This window comes from Chelon labrosus (assembly GCF_963514085.1).
Source record: "Chelon labrosus genome assembly, chromosome: 2".
Classification (NCBI taxonomy): Eukaryota; Metazoa; Chordata; class Actinopteri; order Mugiliformes; family Mugilidae; genus Chelon; species Chelon labrosus.
The window spans coordinates 16950651-16972135 of NC_140338.1; the positions used below are offsets into that span (position 1 = coordinate 16950651).

The window sequence follows — 21485 nt, forward strand, 5'->3', positions numbered from 1 at the left end:
ATATTATATGATATTACAGAGAATAAATAAAGTTGCCGGTCTTCATGAGTGGATTAAGATAATATCTTCACTAACATATTTGTGTACATGTTTATTGTTCAGATTAATTTTTTGTTTGTGACGAAAATTATTATAGCCTACTAATCAAATTCAGTAGGAAAGAATGTGAATGAAGGTGTCGACTTCATCTTCATGGATATAGAAGTTTCCTGAGGAGAGACTGATAAGAAAGCACATGTTTTTTATCATTACACTCAAATAAGGTGAAGAAGACATTTCATTTTCCTTCTCTGTAACTCTGATTTATGACCGTTATAGTTTTTTCCGTGACCTCGCGCGTCAGATGCGTCTTGTCCACGCCCAGGTCACGTGCTGATGAGCAGCTAGCCAGTCGTGAGCGAGGACGTAAAACAGCTGACGGTGAACAACAACAGAGCGTCCTCTCCTGCAGGTGGTGAGCACTTGTACGTAGCGCACAAAGTCTGCAGCCACTTGGTGTATGAGGGCTGGGGTTTGGCCCTGGCTGCCCTCATAGTCTAACGCATTTAAACAGTTTTTTGTTTTTGTTTTTGTTTTTAAATAAGGCGGACGTGATGCGAGGTTTCCAGTGAGGAGGTCCCCCGGAGCTGCCTATCCATCCCATAGCAGCCGCAGCTATGGCACCGTCCCTCATCCGAGCTTGCCGCAGTCTGGCTCTATCGACGTGGCTGCTGTCGTTTTGCTTCGTCCACTTGCTGTGCTTGGACTTCACGGTTGCAGAGAAGGAGGAGTGGTACACAGCCTTCGTCAACATCACCTACCTGGACCCCGTCACCTCGGAGGTCAGGACAGAGAAGGCAGAGTGCGGTCGGTACGGCGAGCACTCGCCCAAGAGAGAAGCCAGAGGTCTGGTCCTGGCCCCGGTCCTCCTGCAGGACAGACAGGCGTGCGACCCCAATGTCAGGTTCCCTCCTCTCCATAAAGACACCGCCTGGGTGGCGCTGGTGGCTGCGGGGAATTGCACGTACCGAGAGAAAATCCGTAACGCCGCAAACCACAATGCCTCTGCAGTGGTTATATACAACATGGGCTCCAGCAGCGCCAACGACACCATAACAATGCCTCATCCAGGTAAGTGGGAACTTCTCATCTTCCAGAACAGGTATTTCTTTCTCGACTGTGTTAACTACTGCAAAAAGAGCTGGCGTCCTACTACAGGTGTCCTGAGGCCTGGAAGCACACATGCCACTAATCACTTACTACATGTAGTGTTTGACATCTCTGGTAAAGATTAGAGGTTCTCATCCCCTCTGCTGAGGTCTCAGGGCTCTTCTGCATCCCTGGGATATGTTATCAATAGATTACCTGTGTACAGTACAAAACAATCAATGTGCTCTCTCCCCAAGCAGATGAGCTCGTTTCCTCTTCATAGATTTTCTGAATTTGCTCTGAATTTGTTAACTGTCTGTAGGATAGGTTGTAGATCTCGACTGTGCAACCTTGCAGGTTATGTACTGTCTGTATGGTGTCTAAAAGTCCGGCACAAATGTGTGTAACAATGTTATTTAAGGATGTTTGCTCTCTTTGAGACATATTTCCATACTTTAAAAAAAGCAGCCCTGTGAGAGTTTTGTGAGACCCGTAAAATTTTAATTCCCAGACCAGCCCGCACATTCATTGCCAGCGTTTGTTACACATTTGATGGTCCAGGTATGTCTTTAAATCCTTTGTGTATAAATGGCTTTACTTTAATTTCCCTCCAATCTTAGCATGTGCCTAGCATCCACTGGGAGTTTTAACTGTTGTTCTGACACTGTACAGACGCCGCTGCCAAATAAACACTTCACTGAAGTGTTTAGAGTTTAGAAGAAAGGGTGATCTCATTGTAATAATGGCAGAGAATAAGTACTTGGTGTCAACTAAGGTGCCGGGTGTTGTAATAATACAAAAGGAGGCGCTTGTCGAGAAGCACAGTGTCTGTGAATCAAAGAATCTCCCCATCATAACTGCACGTGTTTTCTTTGTAGATATTCTTTTATGAATGAAGCCATTATAATCACACACAGTACAGTTTAAAGGTTTGCAGACAAGCACAGAAGAATCTCAGACCCATATATTTACTGCCAGCACAATCAATAAATTAAAAAAACAAGGACAGAAATTAGTTACTCATAACTCTTGTATGAACATCGCAACGGTTGCACCGTTTGACGTAATCTGTTGGAAATGTCCTGAAAAGACAAGCTCTAGATTAAACTGTCAGGTTCCTCTAAGACGAGTCACATTTTCTGCTTTGTTGCCAGAGGCTGTGCGGGCTGATTCACAGATAATTGGACAAACAATTCCCTCTTTAAAATGCACCAAGCTGTGTACTTTACTTGCTACCTGTTGTGACAGCTATTTGAAACCATGGTCATGTTTTTATGTTCTCATTTAAGGCGGAATGTAGACTAAACAGACGAGGGCCTGTTTTACTTGCAGTCCACATCCACAGGTTAGTCATAGAGAGTCATGGGATAGACTCCTCTTCAGATGAGTTTAAGGAGCTGATGAAGTAGATGTATGCTTGGTGTATATATCCATGACTCCACTCTAAGATGTGAGACACCTATTGTGTCTCTCTACAAACCTCTAGAGAGATTTAAAAAAATAAATAAATAAATCATTTTTGATATTTATTTTTCATTTATGTCCTCTTCATCTGTACACCCTCAGATGCCTGCTAGGCTTTGTAATTGGAACTTCATCTGTACTCCTTCAAAATGTGGTCGCTTCACCACAGACCAGGTCATCATACATACATAAAGCACCTTATTTTCTTACTGTCTTCACAGTAGCTGCAGCTCCTGCTGGAATAAACAAGTTCCAGGTTTGTTAAGCAGTAAAAGGAGTCTTTAGTTTTAGAGTGCACTTCTTGTTGTCCCTCTCTATTTTATGTGCACTTCTTACATTTACTACGAAAAGAGCAAACACTAACGTTTACACCTGAGATGATCCTTATTTTCCATTTGAATTGAATTTCCATCGCATTTGTGCTCTCAGCTCGTTGCTAGTTTTCATAACGTCACGGCTGACCGGACCAGCACTCCTGTGCCAGACAACAGTGCAATGCATGAAGGCTGACAAAAAGATCAGTGCAGAGGCGGATGTTCAAATAATATGTGTCAAACAACTAATGATATTATGGTGAAATTACTGGAAGTCACACTTGCATTTGTTCATCCCGAGTACAAGATAAGCAGATGATTTAGAGTCTATTAGGGCTGCAGCTATCGATTCTTTTTGTAATCGATTAATCTAGCACTTTATCGATCGATTAATCGATTAATCGGATATTTTTTTTTTACGTTTTTAAACAACCAAAACAAATAATGCATAACAAAAATTATGTGGCTGTAAAATGATCAAGCATTTGCCTTTTATTTCTCAAAAAAACAGAGAACTCCAACTCCAACATTTGGCTCCAAAACTAAGCCCATTTATTGCAATTTAATACATAATTTCTGGGGTGAGCCTATTTGCTATGATAACCTAGCAACCTGTGTGTTTGTGAACACGTCCTGTGCGTGAGGAACAGCACAGCACGTGCCCCCCCCCCCCCTTAAATATAATACTATAATAATAATAATATATATGGGAGTATTTGGCCGCTATTCGAGGAGAATTTAGTAACGTCAATGATTCTGATAAGCTCAGGCCGGTCGCGTTCGCCTCGCGGCCGCTCAATTTGTGATCCGCTGCCTAAATCCTTCGGCCGGCCGACCGGGAAAGGTCCCGCTCGTCCCGATTGCCACTCCGCCCCTGGGCTATACTGTCTTGCAATTGAACGTGAATAAGTTTACTTAAAAACATCAAAGCTAAACATCATATCTAGTCAAACCGCATCATCACATCGCTACAAATACAGTATGCAATTAAAATCAGCGAACATCATTTAGGTTACGTTACCATGTTTCAGCGACGCTTGGTGAAACAGCATGTGGAAGTTTTCTGTTTAGATGCTGGCTCATTGAGCTTGTACTGCTGTGGTACGCCAGGTCTACTTTGCAGTATACACAATGTATCACGCGCTAGTGGTGTGCTTCGCATAGGTGCTTCCAAAACAACGGTCCGTGTGGAACAATCAGATCCCTGCGCGTATAGTGCGCGTCATAGGAATTTAACGAGGATTCGAGGCAGAGTTTTTGCCTCGAGCAATTTTTGTAATCGAGTTAATCGAGTAACTCGACGAATCGTTTCAGCCCTAGAGTCTATGCAAATCCTCTAAAGCTTTGCTCAACTTTAATATTTTGATGTCAAAAATGGAAAGAATTATCTGGTGAGCTGCACTATTTAGTATTTTAACTATCAAGAGTTAATGTTGTTCTGAGTGATCAGCTATCATCACGGCTTCCAGTCAGTGTTTTTCTCATTCACCCTTCTCGTCTCAGCTGGTAGCAGTAAATTGAAACAAAAAAAAAATTGTAGAAAGTCATAGTTCACTAAATGCCCCACACAATAGCTAAAAGTTAATACACAAAGTGGAGCATTTAGCAGCTAAACAGACAGCTATATTCCTCAGAGGTTGGTGGAGACCAAAACAGAGCTAAAAGGAACGGGATTATTTTTTACATTAGTCAGGTTGTAGAGAACATGACTCCAGCTGAATACTAATGTTGCTTCATGTCTACTGTATGTGTGAAGATAGAGTTCACTGTGTTACAGCAGCAGAACAACAGATTATAAAAAATATATACAAATCAAAAAGTTGTGTTTGCAATATATATATATATATATATATACACACACACACACACACACACACACACACACACACACACACAGAGAATAAGTATAAATGTAGTAAGTATGTGAATAAATAGAGACGGTATGTTGTGCAAATAGTGCATATAGTGAATAGACCACCTTTTACAGACATTGGTTTAGCCCTACAACATTTGAGGTATTTAGTGTTTTTAGACCATTGTATTTGACTAAAAGATGAACTGATAAGATGATGGGCAAAGGTCTCTGTGGCATCAGACTGGAAGGTTTTTACAGAGGGGCCCAGAATAAGCTCAGTATCAGCAAAACCAATGAGCTTGTGTTGGACTAGGACCAATGAGGACAGGAGGACTCCAAGTGAAGATAACATGTACTAACACTCTAACACTGAAAGCACACCTGTCATATAATGATAATTTCTATATTCACACAAACTTACCCTTTACAGAAGTGTAAAGTGCAACATAACTGGTTGGAGGTGGTGTTAACTGAGAAACAGGTCTCCTAACATGTTTGTTCAGGGAATCCACAGTTTTTGATCATTAATCATCTTGTTTTCCTCCTCTATGATGACGATAATGTTCGTCCCTGGTGTACTGACAGCAAAAGATTCAAGGCACCAGGCTATTTTTAAGGCTTGTCCTGCTTCTAGCCATGACATAAATATAAACTAAGACACATTACAAAACAGAGATAGTAGCCAGGAGATGTGCAAAAACAGAGCTGATAGAGAAGAGGAGGGTAACAGAGGGATGCGGTGACAAAAGAAACAGGTCTTAATGCATGGATTGAATGTGAGGCTGCCAAAGACAGAATGGATCACTTCCCTGTCCTGAACTAATACAGCTGGGCTGTAAAATCCTCAGTTGCCAGCACCAGAAAACCCCTCATGACACTCTGGGATTGAATTTAACTTTTCCTTCCTAAACCTGAGCTGTTATCGATAATTTGGGTTTATCAGAGTTTATTCTGTATTATCATGTTGGTCTTCTTTGAAGCCTTTTATCTGTCTGCGCTCGTACTCACTTGAATGCTAATCTCTCAGATGAGTCGTATTGCATTGTAACAATAGCTACACCTTTTAGGTAATATGTTGTCCTCTTCCTTGTGGCAGGTTAACACACTAGGGTCTGTTAAAGTATGGACAGAATCACAAGAAACTGAAACTTTCAAAATTAGAGCACGAGTTGCTAAAGTGTATTTTTTCAACTTTTTAGTAGTGTTCAGTCCTGCTGACATAACATACATATGTAAGTTGGCTGCAAACTCTCCACTCACTTATTGACTCACGTCCTCTGTTGAGCAGTAATGTTTAGCCCGCAAGCATTGGTGGCTTAAGGGAAATTGTGTTTGTTTAAGGTGTTTTTTTCTGGAAAAATACCCTCCTAATGTGGATTTATGAAGCATGACATATGTAAAACTGCTGAGAACAGTTTTGCTCCGGGGCTGGGTAATGTTTGAACATCTGGAACTCAAACTGTAAGTTTCAGTCTCTCTGCCCTAAATTGCAGTTCTGTTTGAAATAACTGATAGAGCTGTTGATTCAACTGTGTTTCCACTTTAGAGGATGTGGCTTGTTCTATTGAACTGCACTGCGTTGCGACACATATTTATGCTATTTTGACAACCCTTTTTTGGTCAGTGGGCGACACTAAATAAATAGAAAAAGTTTAATTCAGTTCAGTTTAACAGCACCGCAAACTACATCCTTCAAATTGAACGACCACCTTTCTGACGCTGTTTCATCATAAACTGAACAGTCATGAAGCTAAGATTTAGTGCTGGACGGTTGTATTAGGATTCACTGGTTTTCACTAGTGTACCTAATGAACTGGGAAGTGAGTGTAGGTGCACAGATGGGTTGAATTAACTGGCCATCTTAAGCTTCACAATAGCTTCAGGCATGTCTTGTGTGCATGTTTAGTGGGATTAACGGCCTCTGAACACCTACATAAGATGCTCCGAACACGCAGTAACTTAGAAAGTGAAAAACATCCGTCGCCTGTAAGCGTCCGAAACCTGCCCGTTAAGCCGTTGATCATTTTGGTTATGTTAGTTGCCTCTTATGTCAGATCATCAATACTCCACCAGCTTAGCTTCTGAAACACTCTGGAGTTTATGTGTTGTGCTACTAGGACAACAGGCCACCCTATGTTGTCATGTCAGTAGCTGTGGCATTGCCGCATATGACAACAGTTTTTGAGATTTGTATTTTATATATATATATATATGTCTTGATATGTTTGATAACGTAAAACGTTAATATTGATTAAGGAAAGGAGATAAAATGGTGATTGGAAAGCTTTGGTGGTGCCGATATAGATGAATTTCGTTTCCTTTAGCGTGTTTTTAGGTTTACAGTTTCCCTTGGTTTTCAGACACTATGCTTACATAAATTAACTGGCTGCTGATTTCATCTTTATACTTTCTTGCAGACATGTGGGTGGTGGCAGTCTCACCTTCAACTCTTGCAAAGAAAGTTAGCAATAAGCATATTACCCAAACTGTTGATCTATTTTGTTTAACGGCCAGGTTTTATTCATTGTTGATGATAAATAGCAAACCAGTTAATTTTGCAGTAATCTGTGTATCAGTGGTATCCACTGGGCAGCAGACCTTGAGCCTACTAAAGAAATCAAACACACAGCCTGAACAGGCTGGCGACCACCGAATTAACCCCATTCGGTATTAATCCGTCGCTGCTTCCACATTTTGGTGTGGTGTGTCTGAAAGACCAGATCTTTTCACTAGTTCAGCCTCAGTCTCCGACATTGCCCTCCTGTTTTAGAAGCAGCTATTTTTGTCTGCTCTGACTGCGTCACGGTGAAGGAGATAAGAGTCAAGGCTTAGGGAACTCTTACATGTCCTAATATGCCTTTCCTTATTTCTATTGGCCATGAAGATCGAGCATGGGTGTTTTTAACATCTACAGAGTTTCAAAGGTTTTGTCTCTAAAGTGTGTTTTGTTTTTTTCCCGAGGTGCTGTGGTTTGATCTTGTGTTTACAAAGGCAATAGTTGCATCACAGTGATTCTCTCTCATGATGCATGCTTAATAAAACCATAAATCTGCAGTGCTAGGGGTGTTTGTGTATAAGGTTACACTTATTTATATTCAGGGAGTCTTGAGAATGAACTTGGGTTATGGTGGAAGACCTGAGCTGCATTGCATAGACTGTCAGTCTCATTCATTTTGCAGACTCTAAAGCAGTTTTTCAACCAAGTGACGCAGACAGGTAAAAACCATGGCAACAAGTGGTCTGCGTCTGAACAGTGTTCAGTGGCACATTAGCGTCTGTTTGCTGTCCAAATTTAAGCTTTTGTTTTCTCAGTCATTGTTTGAGGCGGTGTTTGCTTTAGAAACTCCAATATACATAAGCTCATTTTGAGGGAGCAGCCTCCTAATATACGGACTGTCCTTTGTGTTTGTGCCGATACTGCTGACTGGATGAGTATTAAATCCAGTTCTTCTTGGCTACAGTGCATTGTTGTCAGTAATGAAAGAATTTTAAAGGCTGCTTTTGTTCTTGTATTATTAAAGAGGTTCATCCGTCTTTTGTCATATTTTCCTGTGGTTTACATACGCACAGATGCTTGTGCTGATCTGTGCATGTTTTATAAAAATAAAACTGAATTTTACTGATCCTTGGTCAAACAAAATATAACAGCTGCGCAGATTTTACAGCAGAGCTGTTACATAAAGGGATTATGAGCATGACAACATTACTATATTACAATTACACTCATATCAGTCTGATTCAAAGTCTTTAACTCCTCAGGAAAACATAAAACACTCGTGGTTGTGTGACAGAATCACGTCCGTCCATAATGTTCCAGTAGCTCTGAGCAGCTCTCTGTGTGTCAGAGGCTGTATTTATGATGGCACGGCAGGTTGAATAAAGTCACTGTTTATAGCAACTGATAGAAGGAATGAACCACTGCAGGGAGCCTCCCTGACTCCACGCAGCCCGGCATAAACATGCAACAGAGGGAATATGATGTAACAGTGCTCAGACTGTTGAAGCGATTCCTGGAATCATCAACCTACTGTTTGAAGGCTTATAAAACACGGCGTTGTTATTCCCTCTCGTGTCTAGAAGCTGTTCAGTCATGTAGACATTTTGTCCCACGCGTCACTCGTTCAACAAATGCAAAATTTTACAGAGTAGAGTCAGACTAATGCTGCAGTTTTAAGACCAGTACCAATCACTGTTCTACTTGATAATTTAAAGTCAATGAAACCTGGTTGATTTGTCGACGCCTGGAGTTACTGTTTTTTTTTTGTTTTTTGTTTTTTTGCAGCAAATTCATTTTAACACTGTAAGGCATTTCGGGGCAACAAAGCAAACTTTTGTAGTTTTAACATTTAACAATTTATCTGACTATCCAAACAGCAAGGCAGAATGAAATTAGTTTGTTACCTTGCTGAGAGTCTGAAGGTGTGCGGCTGCAGCTCTTCATCTAAATGGCCACTGTTGCTGCTACTACTTTTTCCATTTCCTCTTGGAGTGTCACAAATTGCCCAAAATGACCTTTGTTTTGTATTCATTAGTAGGACGTGTTAAGCTCTCTGACAAAACACGTTGCATTTCTTGTGGGTCCTGCAACTGAAAGAAAATTTCAGTTTGATGATGATTTAGCCTTCTGCCTTCACGTCCAGATATGAAGGTGGCTCAATCACCAATGTGTAACTTCATTTGAATATCTGTGGTGACTTGATCAGAGTCTGGTATTAAGTACTTCTGTCTTTAAAATTCAAAATTCATTAACTAACAGTCAAATTATATCAAATTCATTTCAGTTCAATTCAGTTTTATTTATTTAGCACCAAGTACAATCCAGAACGTCTCAAGACACTTTACAGAACCCAGAGACTAAAACCCCAGGAGGAACACCAAGGCAACAGTGGCATGGATAAACTCCCTTTAACAGGAAGAAACCTTAAGCAGAAACCATGTGTTTAACGTTGGTTGGAAAGGGGGGTATGGTTATTTATTGGTTAAACTACATACTGATGATCAATAGTAACAAGCCAGAACATTGAGATTAAGGACCTCCTGTTAAGAGTATCCAGGGCAAAATACACAAAATTAGATTTAAGATTTAATCCTGAAAACAATGTAAATGACCCTTTAGAATAACTCAACAATAAAATATATACGCGAAGTTAATACAGGAAGACAAGTATCAAAACATAATTAATGTAATTATTGGATTAAAGCTTGTCTGTTTTCTTGAGATAGTGATTGGTGTACCATCTGACGTCGGTGAGCAGTGTATCACAGCGCGTAGGTTTCAGTGTGAAGATACGTTTAACTTCTTCAGAAGTTAAGGCTGTCAGTGCCATACGCCCGTTAGCTTTAGAGGCACAAGAGCCGTCAGGAGACTTAACTGTAGCCACAACACAAAACCCCGTTGTTGTTTTGCAACAAAATCAACAGATGGTTCCTGGTAGGAAGCCTCTAACGCTGAGAGCGAGGCTTTACTTCATCTGTCTTGTCTAAGCTCCCAGCAGCTGACCCAAGAGTGCTCATTACCACAGTATACACCCCAGTCTGAACCAGCAGAGCTCTGTTTCAAAACACAATGTCTTTGAAGTCGAATTTAAATTCTTCAGCTTTGGAGACGTGGCTACTTATTCTGTAAAATGATCGATTCCTAAAAGTAGCCTAATAAACTGGAGCCAGTCTGACAATTTGAAAAGGTATTTTATTTATAATAAACAGCAATAGTTTATTGTTAGTTTATAGGCTGCAAGAACCCATTAGTTTCATTATCAGTTAATCTGTTAAAAATAATACATTGAATGTTTTTCTTCCATTAAAAAAAAGGTCAGAAAATGAGTCCAAACCCCAAAGACATAATTTTTTCCACAATATCTTGCAAGACAAAGAAAAAAATCCAATAAATCCAATTTTTTAAAGCAAATATTTAATTTATAAAATATTTAGGAATAAAATAATGCTTATCAAAAGAGTTTATTAGGCAACTCAAGTCCAGTCAAGTATGGTAGATGAAGATTTGTATGTGACCCTGGTGTTGTCTCTGATGCCTACAGCACTGATTCATCTAAACTGGTCCTTCCCGCATTCTCTGTTGTGCAGATACAGGCGATGTCGTGGCCGTCATGATCCCAGAGCCTAAAGGTCGCGAGATTGTGGCCTTGCTGGAGCAGAAAATTGCGGTCATGTTGTACATCACCATAGGAACGCGCAACCTGCAGAAGTACGTGAGCAGGACGTCTGTGGTATTTGTCTCCATCTCCTTCATCGTCCTCATGATCATCTCCCTCGCTTGGCTCGTCTTCTACTACATCCAGAGGTTCCGCTACGCCAACGCACGAGATCGCAACCAGGTATGACCATGCGCACTCTGTCCAACATTTAGAGATCATGTGTTTCTGCTGCAGCGCTCCTGTTCTCTCTGTTTTTCCGTCTGCTGTCAGCCCTTTAAGGCTGTAAGGGAAGCCCAGAATTAGCCCGACAGCTGGCCGAACAGAGACCAGTGAACCAGTGAACCATCAACCAACGCCGCTTTCGAGCCCACAGAGCAAATACTTGTTTTTGCCGTCTCTTTATTATGAACGGGCCTCGCTGACGCTCTTGTGACATCTGTATTGACAATACGTCGCCGCGCCTGTTATGATAAGAGCTGTAGCTGTGACAACTCCTGTTTACATTTTCACTTTCAATTATCCTGATTGACGTTGCACAAAGAATTCAGTCACATTGAACAAATCTGCTTTCAATTTATTTTCCAGGCAGGTTAGTAAGGAAGAACAGCCTTTTCACAGTTAAATAATGGTGTGTTTGATGAAAATATTTTTTGAAGAAGAAGAAGAAGCAGAAACTGGAAAATATTAGGTGAAATAGGCTGAATGATTTTATCAATCAGTCTTGAAAGGGCTTTTTAAATTGCGTTCTCTTTTGTTAGGAAATCATTAGTAAAGAAATTGTTACCTGATTGAAAACATTTTAAGTACTTTTTCCCACTGTTGCCTGGCAACACTTACAAAACCACCAAGAGCTTAAGCTGGATAGCTCAATCCTCCCTTTTAAATTCACTTAGGATTAAAAGTAACAACTTGATTGAACTTGTTTTATTTCGATTCAGTGGTGTTGCTTAATTTACTTGACCTATACTCTCTCTGCGTCCAGTTCTTTATTGATGAAACAAATGCGAAGGACGAATTGCCACTTCTGACAGTGAAACAACACATGACGTGATTTTCAAGATGACCATTTACTAAGGCTACCGTATATCACCAAACCATCCAGATCCCGACCACGAGAGTAATAAAATGAGATATATATATGTATTTGCTTATGTCTGCAGAGGCGTTTGGGAGATGCTGCCAAAAAGGCCATCAGTAAGCTCCAAGTACGCACCATTAAGAAAGGAGACAAGGTAACACAGCTCCGCACGCTGCAAGTTATTACATTAAAAGCATGTTTACTGATGCAGCATAGTGAGTTTAAAGATATGTGTGCATTGAGAAATTCCTCCAAATTTGTTATTTTTCTGTTTGTTTTTAAGGAAACTGAGTCAGAGTTTGACAACTGTGCAGTTTGCATTGAAGGTTATAAGCCCAATGATGTTGTGAGGATATTACCATGCAGGTAAAGTGTGTGTGTTTGCACTTTCCTGTACATACTGTAACTTAAACACTGGGTGCTTCCATTTGTTGTTGCACTTGTATCATAGCCCACTGTATCTACACATTTCGCTGCTTGCCACATTTTAGCAGCTGCATGTTCTGAAAATGAAATGAAAACGTGTGTGTTTCTGTCTTTTTTTGGTCAGACACATCTTCCATAAGCACTGTGTTGACCCGTGGCTACTAGACCACCGAACGTGTCCCATGTGCAAAATGAACATCCTCAAAGCTCTAGGAATCCCTGTAAGTTCCCTTTGATTTTGTCTTTTGAAATTTCAATTTAACAGTTACAACCGCTGCTACTTCACATACTAAGTCTCTGCATCTCCAAACACGGCTTCGGTTTGTCACAGCTCAACGCAGATTGCTCAGATGATGTCCCTCCGGACTACGAGACGACTGTCGGGGGTCCACCCACCAACCCCATCAGTGGAGCGAGTGAAATCACAGTCAACGAGAGCACGGTGGTGCTGGATCCAGCAGGAAGAACGATAGACCTGCAGCTCCATCCAGACGCAGAGACGGCGCCTCATGTAGGGGAGAGCCACATCATTGCCAGCAGTATGTACTCACGTTTAATATGCAAATAACAAAATGACTATGACCGTGATGAAAAGTGCTTTGTGTAGGTTCTGTTCTTCAGCTCAGGTGTTGGTTAGCACTTCCACCAAAGAGAGATTTTATTTAATAGTTTTTGTTGGAATATTTTTTTAAGACTCAAAGAGTAAAGTATGGAGACATGGAGTAAATGCAATTGTTTGTCTTTCAAAAAGGCAAAGATTTGAGCCATTACTCCCTAGATTTACCTTTTCAATGCAGTATTTCCCCATTGTAATATGAGTATTTCCTCCACCACAGGCCGTCGAGTTAGAAAGTTTTATGTTCAATTAACTCTTATTCAATATTCATAATATTTTTTTTTTTTAAATGTTCAGTGGTTATTTAGGACATTCTGTTACTTTTTGCCCAGGCTTGAGTGTTTTATTCTGAGGCCTGAATCAGGTCAGCAGCCACCTGGTCAGTTTTTGCTAATTCAGATCTTCCTGCATAATGCAAGAGGGGGCGAAACTCAAGAAAGTCACAAGCTAACCCACATACACTCTGATACCCAGTTCTTTACATTGCAGCAGCTTATGCAGTCATCTCAGGGTTGTAGCTTTAACAGCTGTTTAACATCTGCAACCTATAAACAAGTATGTGGGTTAACATGCGTGCGTTCATGCACATGTCCTTACATGTGCTCTTTCAGTCATTTTGAGTCCAAACATAAAGTCAGTGTTTGTTAAATGGAGACACAACCTCTAGCAGTCACCACTGAAGCTGTAATGGGCAGGTTTGTAGCAACTTTTACAGAATAAACTACACTTTATGATCAGTTTAATGAATGCAGTTTATAAAAGACTAACTGTTGCATTATACGGAGAGCTAATTCTTCTATTCTACCTACTGTCACTGACATAAATGGGATAGATAAAATAATAAAAAAAGCTGTAATCATTAAGATCTCAGTTTGCATACTGCTAGATCCAAGGAAATGGAAACATTCCCTGATGTGTTGAAACCACTGCAAAGGAAAAAATAACGGTTAAATACTCAGCACACGCTGGTAGAGCAAAGACTCACATTTACTTTTGTCTCCTTCACAAGCAGTAGATCAGCTCGCTACGAGCCAGTAGAGACTAATTAGAATGTAAATTAGAGGTGATATGTCACATGTCACAGCACCAATGAGCAAACGGAGACATTGCCAACAACAGGCAGTAACACGAGATGAACAAGGAGATCTGCTGCTGTGGCTTGGCAGTGATGAAGTGCCGCTTGCCGTTTCATCTTTAGCCTGATTAATGAGTGCTCGGGTAATTGCTCCAGTGCTTATCATTCTCTGCAGATTCAGCCATTTACCAAGAGTGACAAAGACCTTACTTCCTGGAATTTAGGACTTTCTTGTCGCTGTCTGTTGCGTGTTGTAGTTGTTATCTTAATATGAGTGACTGACAGGGGGTCTTAGGTTTTATTAGGGACATCGGCGGCCATTAATTGGACATTAGAGTACCACTCATTTGGTGAAAGAAGACCTGTCACTGAACTGTATATTGTTTATTTTAAAACAACATAATTAATGACAATGGGAGAACACTGTGGAAATATGAAGGGAGGTGTTGCTGCACTCGACTTGTTTCTGAGGCCAATGAGTTAGTTAAGTGACAGTGACATTGGCCCAAAGAAATACAAATATTTACTTGGTTATGTATTATTGGCTCTGTCCAGAGGTAGCAGTATCACTGAATCCACAGTGACCTACCAAATAATGAATTACCTCCCACTCTGTTCCCTCAGGTGAGCACCAGCCTCCTCTCAGCAGTGATTCAGACACATCCATCATCCTGGGCACGGAGGTCGGTATGTCCGAAATACCACTGTCCGATGACCAAGAATGTGACGAGGCCAAATCCACAGAATATTAGAGCTTAGAAAGAAAAAAAAAAAAGTATGAATGTGCCGGAAGTTGAGGACCAGAACGTGACATCAGGCGTCATCAGGCGACCGCCAGAGTCCCCGTCTTTGGCTAATTTACAGGACGTGCAGTGAGCAATGCAATCCAACAGATGCACAAAACACCCACTTATGTCTTCACTGAGTGAAAAACTGATCCGTCCTACATTTGTGGACATGTTGCCTGCTCATTTTCTAGCCGTCATGGCAACCGGACCAGCCAGTCACAGGTCTCACATGGTGGTGGCCCAGTTTTCGTCCACGTAATCTTTTCACATCTTTAAACCGATCGTCCAAAATACGCACACAGTAACTGTGGAGATGTCGGAGCCCTTAACAGTAACGGAGAAGTCAACATTTCTTTGTCCTCACTCTGGAAACACATACCTGCTGCGGGACATGATATGGACACAGGACGAGCAGGACCTCCTTTACAGCAGATTGCAGCTTTAATTACAATAAAAAAAAGCGTCTTGTTTGACTTCTTGGTACGAGATCACTGCCAGCTATTCTTGAAGTTTTACAGATGTGAGGGATATGTACAGAACATAGCACATGTAAGGGGTTGGTGTGATTTCCCACCAGCAACTTTTAATTTAAGACTTGGGTCCTTAAAAAACTTGAGATCAGGTTGTATGTGGTCACAAGGAGCAGGAGTATGTAAGCACACGTTATGCTGTAATTTCTAAATGTAACTGTTTCCCTTTCTATTTTGTGGACCTTATTTTTTAACCAGCTGAATATTCCTGTTGTGGAGAGGAAATGACACAATAAGACAAGGTTGATATTTCTGTCCTCACATTTGACAATCATAGCATGTCAGTTTGAAGTGATGTCACCCACTGCCCTACTGAAACTGCTGCTAATTATTATGACTCATGTCATCACAGCACATGAATAATTGATCGCTCCCTACTGTCTGTCCGGAGGGAAATGTTCTCGTTCACAATGCTACTAGAATACAGCCGGCCGTAGCAGTTGTCACCACCAAATCTGGCAGTGTGTGCACATCTGTATGCAAACACTTGTCAGCCGGTATAAATGTGTGGAGTCTTTGTGCCAAGCCTTCGTGTCATATTTTATTTTTTTTTGCGCACGCTGCTTTCCTTGGCTGTCTGGCTGGAAGGAATGGCGCTAAACTAAAGCTAAGAGGTCACCTGAAGACACAGGGTTAAGTAGTGACATGAAGTATCTGTGTCTGGTGAAAACAGGAGGGAACTATGCATTGCTAGGATCTATTTTGAGGAACTTGATGCTTTAAGCATGAATTATGCTGCAGTGAAACAGAGCCGATTGTTATGCATATAGTCATGGAGTACGTCCACGCTAAGCTGGCTAAAGGAGCTGTCTGCGCTGTCAGAGGAGTCTGCTACGTGCTATTTGATACTGCTAAACATTGTCATCTTTTGTTTGTTTGTGTCTGCCTGTTTGTACCCTCTAAACCAAGCAAACGCTGAGAAACCGCTCAAGTAAGCGCTTCGTGGTTGCAAATTCATCTAACAACTAAAACATAAACACAGCTTAATGACATTCCAAACTTTTTGAGTTTCCGATCATTTAGCTGTCAGCCCTTCATCTTTGCAGTTGTTTTGTTCTCACCGCTGTCATAGCATTGTGAGACCAGAGAACAGACAGGCACACTTAGTGACTAACGTCTTTTATTAGCTGAAGCTACAGAATTCCCCTCAGAAGTTGAAAGACGCCAAAAACAGAGCTAAACATAGTGACATCTGTTATGTTCCGGTGTGTTCATGACAGCTCCTGTTAGCAGAGGTAATGTTGTGCATGGTGCGATATACTCTGCTGTGGGAAAGGTCTGTTATTACAGCTTGAATGATGCCTGAAAGCTAACATCCCAGTTTTCCTGTCACACTTCCCGCCCCCTTACAACACTAACGTCATCATTCACATTTAAAAGAAAACCAAGCCAACTTAGAGTGGACATACAGTACGCAGACTGACAATGATGATTGTTAATGTACGCTTTTCCGTGTGCGGTAGGGTTCTTTGTTCTACATTTTCTTTTACTGCTTTGTCTTTTTTTGTGTTTATTGACTTGTCGGTTACTCGCTGACCGCTTCAGAAATGCCTCGTGAATAACAGCAGAATCTAGTGCTTGATTGGGTCTGTTCCCTCTCACATTCCTGCAGACTTGCACACTGAAGAAGCACAGACCCACTGACTCAGTCGATGGAGCCAGTGGAATTTAACTGGTGGTTTTCTCCTCCAGTCATTGTTTCCATTCAGTCCTGCAGCCACCTGGGACACTATTATATAACACACACGTTCACAGACTTCCCAACTCTTAACATTAGTACCCCACAAAGTACAAAGGGCAGTTTTTCACCGTGGTGTACTGCCTATAGGTGGGAAAAAGCTTGACAGTTTTTACATTACCTCACTTTATTTCCTGCTATTACTACATATTCTTCGACATGTAGCATATCATTTCAGCTTAACGGACATGTGTGGTAGCGTAATGGGAGAAAACACTAATTCCATAAACTTTTTGACATTTTGTTGACGAGATACGATTTAAAAAAAAAACTATCTTGAACTGTGCATCTTTTGTGTTGTGGACGTGAAGGCGGCGAAATAATGTGGTTCTTGCCAGCTCAGTATACATACAGATGCTTAATGCTCGGCTTAATCTGGACCTTTAAGCGTCTGTACGTTACATCAGGTCACGTAGACGTTAAGACTGCCCGATACGTGGGATTATACATCAGTATCTGTGGCTCTCCTTATCTTTCTTGTTTGTCCACTCCGTCACACAGTTTGCCATTATGTCTCTGTCTCACATTTGCACACAGGCAAAACAAATATTTGTCTATCTGACCATTTGTTTGGTCGGATAGCTGGATTCTGGTTGTGCAACAGAATGAAACAAGTTTCTCTTAAGGTGAATGAACATCTTTTTACAGAGCAATTAAATTATATGATTATCGTATATGTATAATCTCTCAGTTTTGTCCGTTTGCAATGTTACTATAACAGCTCTCTCTTAGGACTTCAATAGGATTTGAACACTTTTAGAATTCAAAAATACTTCATGTAATAACATTCAGCGTACTTATGAAGAAAACATTTCACTGCAACACTATTCAATGTCTTTGTAATTTATGAATCATTTCCATCAAGGTTTCCGGAAAGAAACGACGCTGCTAATTTATGGGAACATATGAATTCTGTCAAAGGTTAACTCAAGTTAACTTTCATTTGTTGGGAGAAAACACACTTTTCTTATTTGTCAGTCTAGTTTTGTTCATTTATGTTAATGGTCGTTAGGTTGCACGGTGCTCACGGATCGACAGAAATGAGGCGGTTAGCTTAAAAAGACAAAATTTCATCTGTTTAGAATAGCACCCAAATAGAATAAAAGTGAAATACGTTGTAAAACTGAAATAAGACTACTTACATACGTTGCAGAACTTTGTACAGATAATGGTGTGATAATTAGTGACAATCCATCCTAGTAAGAAAAACTACAAGGAGCACTTGGTTACATCCATGCATGTAGAGAAATTTTACATTTTTCTGCAGGTTAAACTAAAATCACATAAACTGCAGTTATATACATGGATTAAATAGACAAATGGGGCAATAATTAGTTCCAATTATGTTCTTCCTTCAAGGAAATAGTAGTAATTGTAGAGATTTCTTTTCTGAAATCATGGACCTGTGAAATAAAGCCTTATCTAATCGTATTATAGTTAATGACGGTATCCTCTGTTTCCTTTTGTTATATCTCCTCATGTTTTTTCTGCTTTCTGTAATGCACTTTAACCCTCCAGCGACTGGGAAAGCCTGACCTGAATGAGTCTTTTTTTTTTTATGTAAGGAAGAGGGCTACAGTGTTGAACACGGCGCATGAGTCAGCTGTTGCTTACTGCATTATGTTGTGATCTTGTATCTGTGTGTGTATGTGGGGTGGAGGGTATCACTATATCGTAAATCATATATACCCGACAGAAATAACAGCAGTGCTATTTTGTAATATAAAAGTGGTGTAAGTATGAATAGCAGCGTCTGTGTCCTTTTCTTGTACTTTACACGATGCATGTGTAGGAATGTCTTTGGTTGTGTGTTTCAATAAATTTGAATCAGGTGTTTCCAACTTTTACAAACCTGTTTGTTTTACATGGGATGAATATAAACTGAGCATTCATCAAAAAAAAAAATTAAGTCAGGAGAATCCAAATATAGTCGTCCTGTATAGTGTGTAAAAAGCTGTAGTGAGCTCTGGCAACATTTTGCATGCATGCAGCCTTCAGTCCTCCTCCAAGAGTCGTCTTTGGCAAAATGTCAGAAAGTGGTTTCATGTCCCTTTGAGATTTCCCAGGTGGGGAGCAGCCTGAACTCCTCCCTCTCTAAGCCAGTAAAGCGTCACATAAATCTGGACCATGTGGACCATTTCTCCTTTTAATACGCACTTCTGTCACTGCTGTTAGCAAGTAAACATCGCATATATCTGCAGTCCCAGCAAGTAAAATCCATGCCGTCAGCTCCTGATATTAATGGTTCCTGTGGACATTTAAGGGCTCCTTGAATGGAAAGAATTTGGGATATTTCCTGGCTGCAAGGAAACTGCACAAAATGCAGGGTTGTGTTCGTGGTAAACCGTTTCAAAGTGAGTGGTTTTGATGCTCATTAGCATGCCAGTTTGGAGTTTTACTCTGGTTTTGATAATATTGAGGATATGACTTTTTACATGGAAGATCACAACACTGAAAATTATACATAGTATCCAGGTTACTCATCTGGACTTCCCACCATTTCAGCCACATTGTTGATTACACGCAGAGGACATGGTTTTAAAGCCAGGATAAGGTATTTAAACATACCTGGATACTAGTGCACATATAAGAAATGGTCACTGCCTCATAATTAGAATAATAATTAGAATAATTATAATTAAGATGTTTGTTGAGAGAATATTATAGAGGATCAGAAACGTCATAGGACTTAAAAGTCAGTTTCAAAAATGACACTTTTGTAATTATTGTATTTGTTTTAATCATAAGTTATACCAGCAAGAATTAAGTGAACTAAACTGTATTTATTTTTACACAAAAGTCTTTACAGTTTTGGACAGGCTGAAAACTAAAACAATCCGCTGGCAACCAATCAACCAATATGTGTAATAATATAGAGTATAATATGAAAAAAATGGGGTAAAGAAACTGCAAGAATGAAATGTTTAGCAGAAAAAAAGATTTCTGAAATGCCAAGGACGTAGGAAATGGAAACGAGTGGTGTGTTACAGGATTGCTGAAAGTGTGGGACGAAACAGGGGGCAGGTTTTATTTGGATGTCTTCGGGAAAACTTGCACTACATAACAGTGACTAAGCACAACATAAAGACATGTTGTTACACACTCCTGAGGAGTCCAGCGGGTGGCAGTATGAAACCTTCACACTGACCTGTAGTGTTGAGGAAGAAGGAGGCGGTGGATCATGGTAGTAATTTGGATGAGTTTAACAGTCAGGCTTGATTTGGAGCATAATGAACATTTTGTCTACTCTGACACTGAAAGTCTTGAAAATATTTAACACGTCTCTCTTGCCAGAAATTACATGGGTGCTTGGCCAACAAATTACAGAGACCCAAAGATGACAAAAAGCAGTAAAACATCAGACAAATATAACAGATTATCTCAGTAATATAATATAATGTACTATTCATTACTTTTTATACTTGGTTACACTTTTTTTGTGATTAACATTTTTTTATTTCTATTATTTCAGTAACAATAATAACAATTACCCCCCCAACCCTTCCCAACCAAACAAGCAAATAAGCAGTGCTATAAAACATAACTTTTGATATGTTTATCCTGTCCTGTCAGAGTTGAACAATTACCCAAAACAAACAATCTAAATGGGATTTGTATCTCTGTAATCTCACACAGATTATCATAAATATTGGCCCAGAATGGTTGGACTTGGTCAAATTACCTGCCTCAGATTTGCATCGCCAATAATGTGATGTGGGTAATAATCCTAATCTGAATAATCTGGAAGGAGTCCAGTAAAAAGGATGTATAATTTTGAATTGAATGAAGCTTACTCTTGCATCCCTTGATACTACTTTAACACTTTCACAAATTCTGTTCCAATCCTCATCACTGAATGTCAAGTTCAGATCCCTTTCCCACGTCTTCTGCAGAGCTGACATGGGCCCATTACCAAGAGACTGAATATAGTGTGATACATATCTGCCTCATGTCCTTCTCCATAACTCTTCAGAATTTTCTCAAGGAGTTCTGCTTTTTGGGGAACGATGCACTGGATATAAAAAAAAAAAACTGCAACATATGTCAGAGTTGCAGATACCTAAAAAGGTAAGGCATAGGAATATTGAATTGTTGCACCAAATGCCCAGAAGATTTTAAGGAACTGTCACAATACAGATCCCCACCATTCTCCTGCCATACCTTCCAATAAATGGGGAATTTACCAATTCATAATTTAGGATTTAACCAGATACTTGAAGAGACATTTAGAAAGAGATCAAATTTAAATATTTGAGTAAAACTAGTCCACATAAATTTAAGATGAGAGATTATTGGATGTGTTCTTGCTTTCTTACTT

At 40.2% G+C, this 21485-nt stretch overlaps 1 protein-coding gene across 1 annotated transcript; it reads left to right on the forward strand.

The window, feature by feature from the left end:
• The first annotated feature begins 62 nt into the window (after window positions 1–62).
• rnf150a (ring finger protein 150a) lies at window positions 63–18980 on the forward strand. The gene is made up of 7 exons (XM_084559705.1): window positions 63–1110; window positions 10846–11096; window positions 12077–12148; window positions 12278–12360; window positions 12545–12641; window positions 12752–12959; window positions 14736–18980. The coding sequence occupies exons 1-7, from the start codon at window positions 657–659 to the stop codon at window positions 14861–14863; spliced, it is 1293 nt and encodes a 430-aa protein (XP_084415831.1). The 5' UTR covers window positions 63–656; the 3' UTR covers window positions 14864–18980.
• Window positions 18981–21485: the final 2505 nt, after the last annotated feature.

Coding starts and splice junctions, on each gene's coding strand:
- rnf150a (XM_084559705.1), top strand. CDS start 657: ATGGCACCGTCCCTCATCCGAGCTTGCCGCAGTCTGGCTCTATCGACG. Junction 12,642..12,751: donor TCAAAGCTCTAGGAATCCCT/GTAAGTTCCCTT, acceptor GGTTTGTCACAG/CTCAACGCAGATTGCTCAGA. Junction 12,960..14,735: donor GAGCCACATCATTGCCAGCA/GTATGTACTCAC, acceptor CTGTTCCCTCAG/GTGAGCACCAGCCTCCTCTC.